Genomic DNA, 14,359 nt, shown 5'->3' on the forward strand with positions numbered 1-14,359 from the left:
TTTGATTCCTATTCACAGGTGGACAGAATGTAGGTAGCCATTTAGTGTGAGGCTTAATCGATTCACAGGTTTTGGTAATCTAGCTAGCCTTGATTATACCTTGAAAAATATTGGTCTCTTAACGTGGTCACATCTTTGAGATGGTCTTCATCATCATTGCAGCAAGGTGTTGTTTATTTTAGGGTCTTCCTGCAAATTGTGTTGCTGTTCTTCACATTGCTCTGCTTCTGAAGGCCAGTTGGTCAGGCACAGGAATATAATTCTAAGCAGGTAATACTGGAAAGAATCAGTTTGATTCTTGCAGCTTGCATGCAGAAGAAATGCTGCATTACAGCTTGCTGTAAAACATTTAATAATAGCAATAATATTTTTGAAATATATAAAAAATAAAAAAAATGTTCAGTAGCACCTTAGAGACCATCTAAGTTTGTTCTTGGTATAAGCTTTCGGGTGCATGCACACTTATTCAGATACACAGATAATATTTTATTATTATTTATACCCCACCCATCCGCCTGGGTTTCCCCAGCCACTCTAGGCAGTTTACAGTGCATATAAAAACATCGTAAAACGTCAAACATTTAAAACTTCCTGACACAGGGCTGCCTTCAACCATTATTCAGACAAGAACACATGTTTATATGATTGGGGACCTGCTAGCTCAACTACTGGTTAGATTACAGGAAGCATAGGATTTCATTTCTGCAGATAAAAATGGGCAACCTGTTGGAAGCTGGATCCATGTCCATCCTTTATTGGAAAGCCAGTCAAGAAAATCTGGCAATACAGTTGTTAGCTTTATTAGTACCTCGCATCAGTTGGCTAGTTATCAGTTGGCCATAAATCTCTAATATTCCAGACCCTCACCAGGATGAGATTACTGTCTAGTCTTCAGCCCACACATTTTGGGAAAAGCAGCCAAAAAACTTTTTTGTCCTAAGCATGTTAGCAGATTCTTTGAATTCTTGCTGAATTCTGATCAGGCTATCAAAGGCTCAACTTCATAATATAATCTAGGGTAAAGTGTTAATCATAACAAATTATGTGGGCCACACTTGAGCAGTGCCATTTCTTAAGTGTTTCAGGTGTTGACAGGGAAGCTCCAAAGGTTGAAGATAGCTGCTACCCATTCTCCTTTATTCAAATTTCATCTGGCGATGAATAGAGTTGAGGAGCTGGGAAACACTTGGGCCTTTGAAGCAGGCACTTTTATAGTGAAAAGCAGGACTTTTGCTGTGGACAAAGCTACCACTGCTGTGCTTTAGCACCACCTCTGCAGATGGCCAGATTGTGGCATTGCAGGGGTCAGATAAGCAGATCAGCAGAAGTTTGGTGACAGGGGACCAACAGAGTCCTACCAGGTCTTATAAAGCTGCTAACTCTGGCTTAGCTCTTCATTCTGAAGAACATAGCACCAATGGAGATCTAGACCACAGGCCCTGACACCCTTGGGTCCCTTTGCAAACAGGATAGTCATGTTCATCCACTAGCCCTACTTCTGTCCTGAATTCTCAGGCCCCCACCCTTTTAACTCTCTCTGCGTCACGTTCTAAAATTCCTTTGTGATGGCCTCTTTTCTGCTTCCTCATTTCCATATTAGTGGTTTTTCTGATGTGCCTGATTACTGCCACACACCCTTTCGTTGGCTTCCTATGTGAGAAGATTCCTCACACAAGGGTAACCTCTGGTATTTTCGATGTATGGTATATCTTAGAAAATGGCTTAACAAAATCGCTACTGTAAAAACAACTGCATTGGTCTTATTTACAGTAGAGATGGTGTATATTGGCACTCTAATATTTTAATCCACAACCAGAATGGAAACTTTGGAGGTCCTAGCCTGGCTGCCGCAACATCATTATGAAACTATTGGAATTTGTGTTACATTGTACATCCTTCAAGATATACAGTATATATATCTTTAATTTTTTTTAATGCAGGTTATTCAAGCAGTCTTTTTCGGGATCTGCGTATTGACAGACCTTTCCAGCCTCCTTACTAAAGGAAATGACAGCCAAGAGCAAGAAAGACAACTAAGAAAACTCATTTCCCTCCGTGATTGGATGATGGCTGTCTTAGCTTTCCCTATTGGAGTTGTAAGTACATGCAAAGTAATTAACTTCCAGTTTGAGACATGTAGCCCCCACATAGCTCATACCGGTAGTATACAATTGACTAGCAACTTGCTAACGTTTAACTTGCACGAAGTCTCACATGGACTCTGGGAGGCTCCTGCGAGATCTTGTGGGAGCCTCCCAGAGCCCAGTAAACAACGCAGAGAGCTTAAAGGTGCTCCACCTTGCATGGCCCACTTGGTGCACTGGCTTCAGAAAGGTGGGGGTGCTGCTGCTGGGGGGGATCCCTGGATTGTTCTGACTACACAATTTCATCTTTCTCTGTGTGTTGTTTATTCTTTATAGCCTATTAAACATGCCTCGAAGGACCACTTTATGTAGCTCGCAACAGAGTATTAAAAACAGTTAAAAACAATAAAATCAACCACAAGTTTGAACACACGCACATCACAGAAAGCAGTGTTTTCAAAGGTAGCCACACATAAAGCATTTTGTAGTGTTTTAGATTTACGAAGAAATGCCTCATAGAGGTCAGTAACCACCCTGAAGGAGCAGGCATAGATAGCGATTCTGGCAGAGTTCTCGCCAACCAGTTTCAGAGAAAAACTTCACGAGTTTATAAAGCCTGCCTCAAAAGGTGAGCTTTTAAAGCTCCAAATTCCCGGATTAATCAAACCTCCTACGTTCAATATCTCTGTCCTGTCTGGATTGAGTTTTGGTACATTCGCTCTCATCTAGTTCATCCCCGATTATAGACATTAATTCAAAGTTTTCTCTACTTCTCACTGTGGTGAAAAGAAGAAATAGAGCCACGAGCTATTTGCACACTGATGGCATTAATCTTAAGTCTTTGCACAGCTTCTTCCAGCAGTTCCATGAGGGTGTTAAAAAGTGACTCTGGATGGAGAAGATAGAATCTTAGAGCACTCTGTAGGACTGCTCCCATTCCAACAGTCCCTTGTCTTCTTAAGCAATGACAGAACCTATACATTTCTCTGTTATTTCTATTCTTAATTCATACAGCAGTAATGTGTAAAGCAGAAAATTCCACAATTTATTAAATTCAAATACTGTGTGCAATAGTGGCTTCCATATTGTTCTTATTTTTAGAAGCCCTAAGTGTGCCAGTGCGTAGTAAAGAATGGAAACCATCATTTAGTTGTTTCTCATTTTTATGTTTTTGGTCGTTTCACCTTATTTTCAGTTCCTACCAATATACTTCAGTTAGTTTTTCTTTTATTCATAGCAATACAGCATCATAACAGATGGTGTTAAAAATGAGGTAAATCAGAAATGTAAGGGGGGAAACAACCCAATGCATTGGGTAATCAAACTTGCACTCTTATACATGATCACTGAAATTATAGCAGCCTAAATAAGAGAGAGGCTCTACAAAAGTGTAGGAAAAGGTCCAGAAAATGGCAGCCAAAATGATCAGTGGAATGGAGCAACTCCCCTATGAGGAAAGGTCACAGCATTTGAGCTTAGAGTAAGAGGTGATACAATAGAAGTTTATAAAATTATACATGGGAAAAGTGGATAGAGAAAAGCTTTTCTCCCTCGTTACACTAGAACTCAGGCTGAATGCTGAAAGATTCAGGACAGGTAAAATAAAGTACTTGATGCAACACATGGGTTTGGTTCTCACTCCCACAGGAGGCAATGATGGCCACTAACTTGGATGGCTTTCATAGAGGATTACACAGATTTTGGTGGCGTAGCTATGCTCTGGCTCCATGGAGGCAGGAGTGCTTCTGAATACCAGTGGCTGGAGATTGCAGGAGGGCAGAGTGCTCTTCTGATAGGTCCTTGCTTGTAGGTTTCTCGCAGGCATCTGGTTGGCCACTGTGAGAACAGGATGCTGGATGGGCCATTCCACATGACTGCTATTATGTTCTTTAAAAACAACAATACTGAATTTTGTTCTTTCTAAGGATACTTTTTAAAAAGATCAACATTTATAGAATGACAAATTGCAGTTACATCTTGTTCAACCACCTTTGCACCAATGTGCAAAAAAAACCCCTTCCTTCTTTTTGAATCACTGGTTTGTTTCCTGATTTTAAATTCTTAGTCAGAGGACACCTTGTCACGTTGCTTTCTGCAGCTTTAAAGTAGAATAGGGAAATGGAAATATTTCTTCACCACGGAAGAGGGACATTGTTTTGTTCGTATTATTCATCACATTGCCCATGCTGCTGGGAAGCGAGACTGGATATTACAAGCTAGCTGGTTCTAGCTATACAAATCATTCACAAGTTTTGTTTAGAAGCTGAAAGAACTGAAGGCCCTGGTTGCAGAACTATTTCACTTTATTGCAACTTCGCCTGATTGCTGGATGTATTTGCAGGAGATGCAGGAACTCACAGGAGATGTAGAAAATCACATTTTAATTTTGCATGACTTCACAGTAATGTCACAACCTCATGCATTATGCACGTTCACAAGGCAGCATTTCCACGCATTGGGCATGATTATGTAAGCCTTTGTCTCACGATGAAGAGCTTTGCTACATCCTGCAAATAAAGCCATGGAATCTAATTGGTGCCACTGCTGAAAAACAGTATTCTGCATTTATTTTATTTCTAATAAAGACAAGTTCTTACAATGCAGTTTACAATATAAATGTTTAAACTATAGAACTGAACAAACATATAATAAAAGCAGCACCAGATAGAATCATATATAGAGGGCCAGCAATGAAATCAATAGAGAACTTGGGATTAAGAAAAAACATTTTCGGGACTGCTTAAAGGCTGCACAAGAGGGAGCCAAGCAGGGTTCTCATGAAACACATATTCTCTGTTTTGTCTTTTTTTCCTGTGTTCAACAGTTGATTGGATACATGTGTCAGGCACTGTTTTATGATTCTTATTAGCTTCAGAGTTACTGCACTAATTAGTTCTCAAAGCATTATCAGCTATTTTCTGGGCTGGTTTCACAGGATTTTTAGAGGAGCACGATGGTTTGTAGGGGTTTTCTAATTTTGTAAGAGATTTGAGTTGTAAAATCCAATCTGATCTCTCTGAAATATGTAGAGGGTCCAAAGACTCAAACAAACAAACAAACAAATTACTGCCCTTCATCCAAAGGTCAGAGGCTGGTTCGCAACATAAAAATACAAAATGAGAACACAAAATGCATAATAAAACAAAAACTCATTTAAAAGGCCACGAAATGTTAATTAGCCAAAGGCCTGGTTAGAGAGAAAACCTTACCCATTGTTGTATGTGCATTTGTAAAGAAAATAAAATTGATGTGTGTTATAGCTACGTGCCTGTATTTTCTGGAGTGGAAACTGACTAAAATTAGAATTGTTCTTTTGTGCATCCTTTTCGTACCCCAGGCATACCTGTGTTTTGGGCTTTCATTAAACAAATCTGGCCACCTGGAACACCAGATGGTTGCAGCCAGCCTTGCTGAACCATTTCCTTCCATAGGCTGACTTTGGTTAGGAGACAGATGGAACTACCTATCTTCTTCTCTCTTTTTTTCACTTTTACCTCACTGGCAAAGTATAAGTTTTCGTTGCTTCACAAGATACTTCATGTGCTCGCCAACTCTGTTGGACTCACTCAGTTATGATTCAGCTCAACTCAATATAATCCATTAATATCAGGCCTGTTTTTGTTTTTTTAATGCAGCCCTGAAAGTTCATTTCCTGATGCATATGTTTCATATGCCAGTTGTGTTTCACAAGGTCACCATAACCCCTTGCAATACAGTATGTCGTCTTAGAAAAATGGGGGGTTTGTATCATTTTTTTCCATTGCCCAGCCTTTCAGTCAGTTGCATGTCAACTGCATCAAAAGGGGGGGGGGACGGATGTGTGCCAACCCAAGTATTGGCACAAGAAAGGGAGTTACTTCTTGTAGAGCATTTTACTTGCAGTGCCTTGCATGTGGTCCATCATAACTTATTTTTCCTGGCACAAATCTTAAGTTAGCTTGAGCAGGCATCAGTACTCATCCTAACAGATGGACAAATATATTTGAAACTAGGGCGCTATGCATTGAGAGAACAGCTTCCAAACTTTTCTTGTATGGCTAAGAGAAGATCTGTTTTCACTCTCAGGTGAATGAAAAGGTCACAATAGATGTTCACGTCAAAAACTCAGGCAAATGAACCTCCGTTGTACGCAATTTAGTTCATATTCACAACACTTGCAAATTATTTATTCCAAAATATGACAGCAATCATCTGTGCATTGGAAATATAAGAAATATGGGAGCACAATAAACCACTGTATTTTATTTATTTATTTTAAAGAGATTATGTACGGCTCTATCACAAAAGTATATTTAAAGTGGTTTACAACAGTAAAAAATAAGATAAAACTGTCAGGATTTTCATTCTCTCCCATGCTGCAGAATGTGTGTGGCTACTAGATCAGTAATCAGATGTGTGCAGAGTATTCCGCAGCAGTGAGCCAATGACACTAAAGGCTCAGTTTCTCACTGTTGTCAAATGAGCCTCACCAACTCAGGGAAACGACCAGAGACACTGCTGCAGATGATCTCAGTGATGAAGCTGGGGTTCAGGCAATCCCTGAGGTACCCTAGACCTAAGTTGTTCGAGGCTTTGTAGATTAATACAAGGACCTTGAACCTGTCCCAGAGTAAACGGGCAACCAGTGCAGATGTTTTCACAATGGCGTCACATGTTCTCGGCCTGAAGCTCCTGTCAGCAGTCCAAATAATTTCTCTTATAGATTCAGATTATTCCTGTTCTCATGAACTGGCCTGCTGTAAACTGGCCTGTGATCTTTGGATGAAGGGCAGTATAGAAACCAAAAAAATAAATAATAAATCCTTTCTTGCTTGCTCAATAAAGCCAGCTGGCATGCATTTGACTTTAGCAAAACAGAACATATTTCCGTTGAGTTGACTTGATTACAACTCTTGCTGTCTGTGTCTGCAAATTATGGGCAGGGTATTCAAGTAGTTCTTGTTTTGAATTGGGACAACGCTTACTAGCTCCCTCTACTTTGAAACGGACTCCTTCACATGCGTCACCATTATTGACTTCACAAAAATTGTGTGTGATTATTACTAGCCCGGAGGCTCGTATATCAAAAATTGTATTTTATAACCTAAATATAAAAAGTAGGACAGAAGATGTACATGCTTTTGGAATATGAAATGACCATCTAGTTGGATGACGACTCAAGAACTCAATGCTTTTTTAATTTAAAGAGTTGTTTTTTAAAAAATTGCCTAAAGTTTCACTTACTAAAAAATGTGGAAATTCTGAAAGGGAAGAAAACAATTTCCCATGCTTTAATATTATACCTATTTTCAGATTTTCTATGTAATGTCTCAGGATAGCATGTGTGGATAGACTGCTTTATGTGGCAAAATTCACTTCTGACCACAAGGCCGCTGTCTGGAGAATAGGCAGAGAGATTACCCCCAAGGACACAGCATTGGGCTATGCCAGATATATACTGTGCATTTAAATCAATTAAAGGGAAATTTCTCTTAGAACAACAACAGTGTATTTATTTCTACACCCATAAATGAAGTGTTAAATGTTAATACAATACTGTGCCTTTCTTTAACAAAAAAATCCCCCCATTTTCTTTCTTTCTGTTTCTCTCCTTGCCTCCAGTTTGTCGTAACAATGTTTTGGAGCATCTACATCTATGACAGAGAACTAGTTTACCCAAAGCTCCTTGATAATTTTATACCACCTTGGCTGAATCATGGAATGGTGAGTAGAATGACAAAAAACCTTTCCTTGCTTTTAAAGAACCTTGTTAATTGGTTTATTTCATTGTTGAGATCATATATGCTGAAATGTGCTCGATGAAAAATATTCAAAGATGTTTACAGAGGATTTTTTAAAAAAGAAAGAAAAGGTTTTCCGCAACAGCTGGAGGATCAACACTCATCTAATTTTCAAGTTCTTGTGTTGTGTATATGACACAATATTAATAAGGTATCTTTTTTTACCAAAGATTTGAGTGGTGTTCATGTAGAAGATAAGTACGTTGAGAAGTGGCACTGAGCTGCATGTTTACCCTGCCCCTTGATCAATCAGTTCTATAAAATGCACAGGAAGCATGGAGAAGACTCCCATTTTGCTGAAATTAATAACTGCAATAGTGGGGACAGGAGGAGAAGTGTGACTTTGTGTGCAGGGCTAAGTGTGTGACCCAGAGTGTTTTTCAACACCGTTGCCCTATATTCTGAGGAACAGGTGCTATCTTCTGGTTGTCTGTAGTCAAAGAATATTAGAACACATGGTAGATAAAACTTAAAATACGGCTTTTGATGTGTTATCTTTTCATATAAACAAAGACTTCTGTACAGAGAAGTGCCCACCCCTGACAGTCTCTCCCTGGTGGCCCCCCTGAGTCACGCAAAAAGTGCTCCTAGTTTTCAGTGATTATCTCTTTCCCCACAGCCCATCTCATGCAGGAAGATGTCCCAACCAATGGAATGTCCCCACCAGAAATGCTCTAGATTGGGTTCCCCAACCCTTTGGACCTTGGGAACACAACTGGAAATCACAGACACCACAAAATACCCAGTTTGCTGAAGAAAAACTGGTGATGCTCATAAGTTCCACCTCAACCCCCCCAAACTGGAAAAGCATATCTACACGCCCCCTCCAAATAAAACACAGGCAAACAAAGCGGTATACCCTCCACAAAAAAAGCAGCCGAAAGGAAAACGGGGGGGGGGGAACCCGTCTCAATTAAAAAGAATTGGGGGGGGGCACTAATCTGCCTGGCACACTTGATGTCACATCACATCGTTCGTACACACTTCTTGAAGTGTAGGTTGGCATGTTGTTTTATTTCCAACTTCTAACATTGCAGCAGGCCTCATTAAAAGGCCTTTTAAAAAAACAAATGGTTAAGTCCTGTCAGTTTCTGTTTATCCAAGTGTTCCTATGACTATAGTAACATTTGGCTGTTGGGGGTTTTCACCACTTCACTGCCTAATGGCTTCTGATGCTTTAGCTATCTCATTATCTTCATTGATAATTCTAATTCTAATTCAGTCTGATGCTTTGTCTATCATAGTATCACATCTGGGATGAGACGATGAAGTTGTTTTTTTTTTTCATTTCTTTTCTTTGTAATAGAGAGAAATCTCTTATTTTTAGCAAGGGGCCATATTAACACTTTACGGAGGAACAGAGCCATCATTTTGGCATCAGCTTTTGAGGTAAATGAAAAATAAGGGAATAATGTTAGCTGACTTGTTTTGTTCAATAACAGCTAGGGTGATTGTTCTGAGCACTTTAGGGACTGACCTCAATAAGTTCAAGTAGTTCACAATAAACCATTTTAGGAATCATTCAAAAATGAGTAGTTTGAGGATTTAATTTCTACTATCACTAGTGACAGATTCATCTTATCCTTACAACAACTCTGTAAAGAAGAACAGCATTAATTACATTACAGATAGGCAACCGAAGCTAAGAGATAGTATCTTCCCTATGACTACTTATAGTACAAGCCTTAACCAAGTCTTTTCAGAAGTAAGTCCTGTCAAATTCAATGGGTCTTACTGCCAGTAAGTAGAATTAGCAGTAGCAGTTGGTGGTGTGGGGTAGGTAGATTGGCTCTGCCACTGCATCCGCACCACACTGAACTCCCTGCCCCTCTTCCTCTCGGTAACTGGCAGTGATGGGAAACCAGGGGGTTAGCATCGAGGGCTTCTTAACTTGCATCCGAGTGCCTTGGCTACTATGTTACAGTAATTCTACACACTGAATATGATTTTATGCCATGGATGCCATTGAATATTTTCCTCTCTCTGCCTTCCATGCAACTTTCTGGCCTGAGGGGCATGAACCCAACAGTCATCTTTACTGTTTATACTCATGTGGCTCAACTGTTGACATACCATCCACCCATCCATTAACCTTGAAACTCAAGCCCTTGGTTTGTATAATTCTGCCATCTTCATGCTTATTTGCAATTCATCAGTTATTTCTTATCCTTGCTTTAATTACAGATCAAAAACACAGGAATGTTTTCATGGAAAGAGCTAAGTAGGGTGATAGTATTAAAGAACAAAATGGCTGGGAGGAACAGGCTGAGCTTTCTTAATGGTTTTTTTTGAATATTTGTCCTTTTGAAATACGTGAATTTCCTGGTTAATTTAAAACAAATGCAGGTTTGGAGTGCTGTGTTGGCTGAGCTCCAAGAAGCTTTCAAGCTTATGTGCTGGTCCTAAACAGTTTACTTAGAAACAAATCCAGCCGATTTCAAAATACCGTAACCCATTTTCAGGATGTAACCTTACAACCAAACCCCATCCCCACCTGTAGCTCCACAAGTTTGTTTCTAAAACTATAGGAAAATCCCATAGTTAAAAGTATATGTATGTATTGCTCTTACTGCTTTGGTGTAAGCTACTGGACCAGCTTCCAAAGCATCTAGCACAGAATCAGGTTCTTGGTCATATTTGTGCCTGTGTTTGAAAAACCAACTAATTTTAAGTAAAATTTATCTTCAGAACATGTGATCAGAATTTTTGGAATTCATTTTGTAGATTTCTCAACCTCACCCACCCACCCATCACAGCATGTTGCTATGTTGTTTGATCTATAAATTAGGTTAATTTTTTAAAAAAACAAACCATAGTAATTGCAGGGCAGTTTCCAACACAGGATATGTTTTCTGGGACTTTGACAGTTAAATGACATGAGCTAAGTAAGAATCTGCCACAGTTGTACTAAAATTTCTGCTTTAATTTTCTGATACTGCACATTAAGGGGAAATAGTAACGGTGGTATAGAAAAGATAGATAAATAACTCTCTGTACACAGAGATAGATAGATATACATATATTTAGAGACACAGTATATAGGGGTTAAATGATAATGTGCTTTTATATTGTATTTTTATGATGTGAACTGCCTGAGATCTACATATGAAGGACAATATACAAATTTAATAAAAATAAAATAATAACAATGGGACCATTTCTGATTAAATTAACCTCTTTACATTTTGGCTTTTCTAAAATAGTTTCCAGTTTAATTGTTGCTGAGGTGTTGAATAAGATTGGTATGGGTCTATGTTGTAGTAGTGGAATTGGAATAAGCAGGCAAGGATAACAAAACAACAGGGGGAGGGAAGAAATGGGAAATGCTATAGGTGGTAACTTCTGAACTTGAATTTCTAATGAATTAATTAGAATCTCTTAGAATCATAGAATTGCAGAACTCCAAAGATCATCTAACCTTAAACACATATTTTTCATAGCAGTGCACTTTTGAAGGTCCGTATTGAAGTGGTCAAGAAGAGATGAGTGTGTATCATTTCACACTTACTTGCATTGAGTTGCATTTCCCATTTACCCAGTTTGCATAGATACCTGTTGATACCTCGTCTAAAAGGTTAGATAGATCATACGTATGTCTGCAGAACCCATGCTGCCTCTACTTCACCAAGACTTGTTTTTCTATATGCTTTTAAATTCTATCTTTACTAATGCTTTCCACCAATTTTCCTAGAACAGATGTTAAGTTAACCTACCTATAATTTCCTGGATCCCTTTTATTTAAAAACAAACAAACTGGTGTTACATTAGCCACTTTCCAGTCCTCTGATGGCTACAGATCTTAGGGGTAAGGTACATATTTTGGGTAGAAGACCAACAATTTCAAATTTGAGTTCTTTGATAAATCTTAGATGGATGCCATTTGAACCTGGTGGTTTGCCCATTTGTCAGTAAGGCAAAAGAGTTAGTCTCTTGTTACCACTATTTGCCTTAGTTCCTCAGACTCCTTTCCTGAAATAGTGAAGAGGAGGAGGAGGAGGAGGAGTTTGGATTTGATATCCCGCTTTATCACTACCCGAAGGAGTCTCAAAGCAGCTAACATTTCCCTTTTCCCTTCCTCCCCCACAACAAACACTCTGTGAGGTGAGTGGGGCTGAGAGACTTCAGAGAAGTGTGACTAGCTCAAGGTCACCCAGCAGCTGCATGTGGAGGAGCAGAGGGGCAAACCCGGTTCCCCAGATTAAGAGTCTACAGCTCTTAACCACTACACCACACTGGCTCTTAAGTTAAGGAACAGGGATGTACCCTATCCTTCACTGTGAAGACAGATGCAAATAAATCATTAGGCTTCTATTCAGTTTCCTTATCCTCCTTTAGCACACCAGTTCCTTGTCATCTGAAGGGCCAACATTCATTTTAACTATCCTTTGCACATGTAGCAAATGGCATAGTGTTACCTTCAGATTTCTTCCTTGGTAAGCATTCAAATCAATTTACAAAGATTTTTTTTTTTACCAAAAAAAGCAATGTTCCCCATTGCACTTATTGAATCCTGCTTAGTAAGCTAAAACCTGCCTATTTACAATTAACAAATGTGGCAAATATGACTTAATCAGACCACAATATGTGTGTGTGTGTGTGTGTGTGTGTGTGTGTGTGTGTGTGTGTGTATACATACATTTCATTTACAGTATTTGTTTAATTTGCTTCCACAGCAACTGGATTCCTTCATTTGCTTTTAGAATATTCTTGGTGGTAGTGTTAAGGTTGTTGTTTTTTTAAATAAAAAACAGCCAAAAACAAACCAACCTATGATCAACTTGGTTTAAGTTTGGCAGGCAACATTTCCTTCAATTGAAGACATATGCAAGAGCTTTGTAGACTTACTGTCCAGTGATCCCCCCCCCAAAAAAAGCCTTCTGCCTGTAACAGAGTACAAAAAGAAAGAAAATCATGTATGGGCAATAATGAAATCAAGTTACGTTTTTGTAGGTTAGCAGCAAATCTTTCTTTCTACTTAAGGAAACGAGCATCATTTTTGCAAAAAGCATTGCATTCAAATAATAAAGACTGTTGAGGTATTGCTATAGTGGATGTGGTTGTTGGCATCCATCTGTCAATAGAAGAGCATGCCTTCAGGGGTGAACTCAAACTGTTGGAGAGTTGCAGTGCCTGCTGTGGCTGTAGAGACCGATGTGGGAGAGACATGTTTTGTTGCAACTGGGGTAGATGTAGGTGTCTGGTTGTGCTGGTGTAGGTGCACCATGGCGTTTCTTCTTTCTGCGCTCCTCTCAGCGATCATTCCTCCTTTGGCCACTGCTGTGGATCGATGACCTGACTGATTGTCTCCAGGCATTGCGGTTGTCTGCAAGGGATTCCCACAGGGCAAGTTTAATATTGCCCGCCTTCATGTCATGTTTGCAGACATCTTTGTAGCACAGTCTGCCTACCAACTGGCCTGATGCATGATGCCAGCTCCCCATAGAGCATGTCCTTGGGGATCCTGCCATCCTCCATTCTGTGGACATGACCAAGCCAGCATAGACCTCACTGAGACAGGAGTGTGAACATGCTGGAAATGTGGGCTTGGGAGAGCACATCTTTGTTGAGACTCTGTCCTGCCATGTGCTCATGGTAGATATTTGAAAGTGACAGTGGGCTGTCTTCAGAGGTCAGGCAGAATGAAATTGTGAACATGATCTTCTCTACCTCCTGGCTTACTGAGTAGATCCATGCACACGGCAAGTCATTACTTGGTAAATTGTTGCCTATATACACTCAACTGTTGTATGCCTCAACTGGGAGGCAAACAAGTGGCCACAGCACCTTGCAGATACCTACTTTTCATAAGACTTACTTCCACAACTTCTTCAAACATTAAATAATGCTGTTCTCCTGGTGTGATCTTTGCCTTTCCTTCCTTCTTGAAACAGCTTGCTCCCATGAAGTAGACTACAATGAATGGTGTCAGGTGCTAATGTTTGCTTCATTTGCAGTTGGGTAGGTGTGGGCAATTATTTTCATGAATTGGGATGTTCACTATGACAATTTGTTGAAAACCATGACCTCAGAAGATTGCTTGCTCTACAAGATCGGAGGAACTACTGACTGGTTGGTTCATGGCATACCAATGCTAAAGTCTTAATACAAATGTGGGATGTTCCATTGTACTCTAACAAACATTTCCTGTGAACAGGGTGGATTTGATTTAAATCAAACTGATTTAAATCACGATTTAAATCACGATTTAAATCACTAGTCAGTAAGGCTTGATTTAAATCATTTGTTGTTGTTTAGTCGTTTAGTCGTGTCCGACTCTTCGTGACCCCATGGACCATAGCACGCCAGGCACTCCTGTCTTCCACTGCCTCCCGCAGTTTGGTCAAACTCATGTTGGTAGCTTCGAGAACACTGTCCAACCATCTTGTCCTCTGACGTCCCCTTCTCCTAGTGCCCTCAATCTTTCCCAACATCAGGGTCTTTTCCAAGGATTCTTCTCTTCTCATGAGGTGGCCAAAGTATTGGAGCCTCAGCTTC

General features: G+C 39.7%; 1 protein-coding gene across 2 annotated transcripts in view; it reads left to right on the plus strand.

Annotated features, from left to right (window-relative positions):
* The window catches only part of AIG1 (androgen induced 1), a 78,790-nt gene that overhangs the window by 17,706 nt on the left and 46,725 nt on the right, over nt 1–14,359 (plus strand). For both annotated transcript variants that reach the window (XM_035108844.3, XM_035108845.3), the window contains exons 2-3: nt 1,941–2,096; nt 7,686–7,787. In XM_035108844.3, the coding sequence (XP_034964735.2) occupies nt 1,941–2,096; nt 7,686–7,787 (258 nt within the window). The remainder of the gene's footprint in view (nt 1–1,940; nt 2,097–7,685; nt 7,788–14,359) is intronic.

This window comes from Zootoca vivipara, chromosome 3, assembly GCF_965207765.1.
Source record: "Zootoca vivipara chromosome 3, rZooViv2.hap1.1, whole genome shotgun sequence".
Classification (NCBI taxonomy): Eukaryota; Metazoa; Chordata; class Lepidosauria; order Squamata; family Lacertidae; genus Zootoca; species Zootoca vivipara.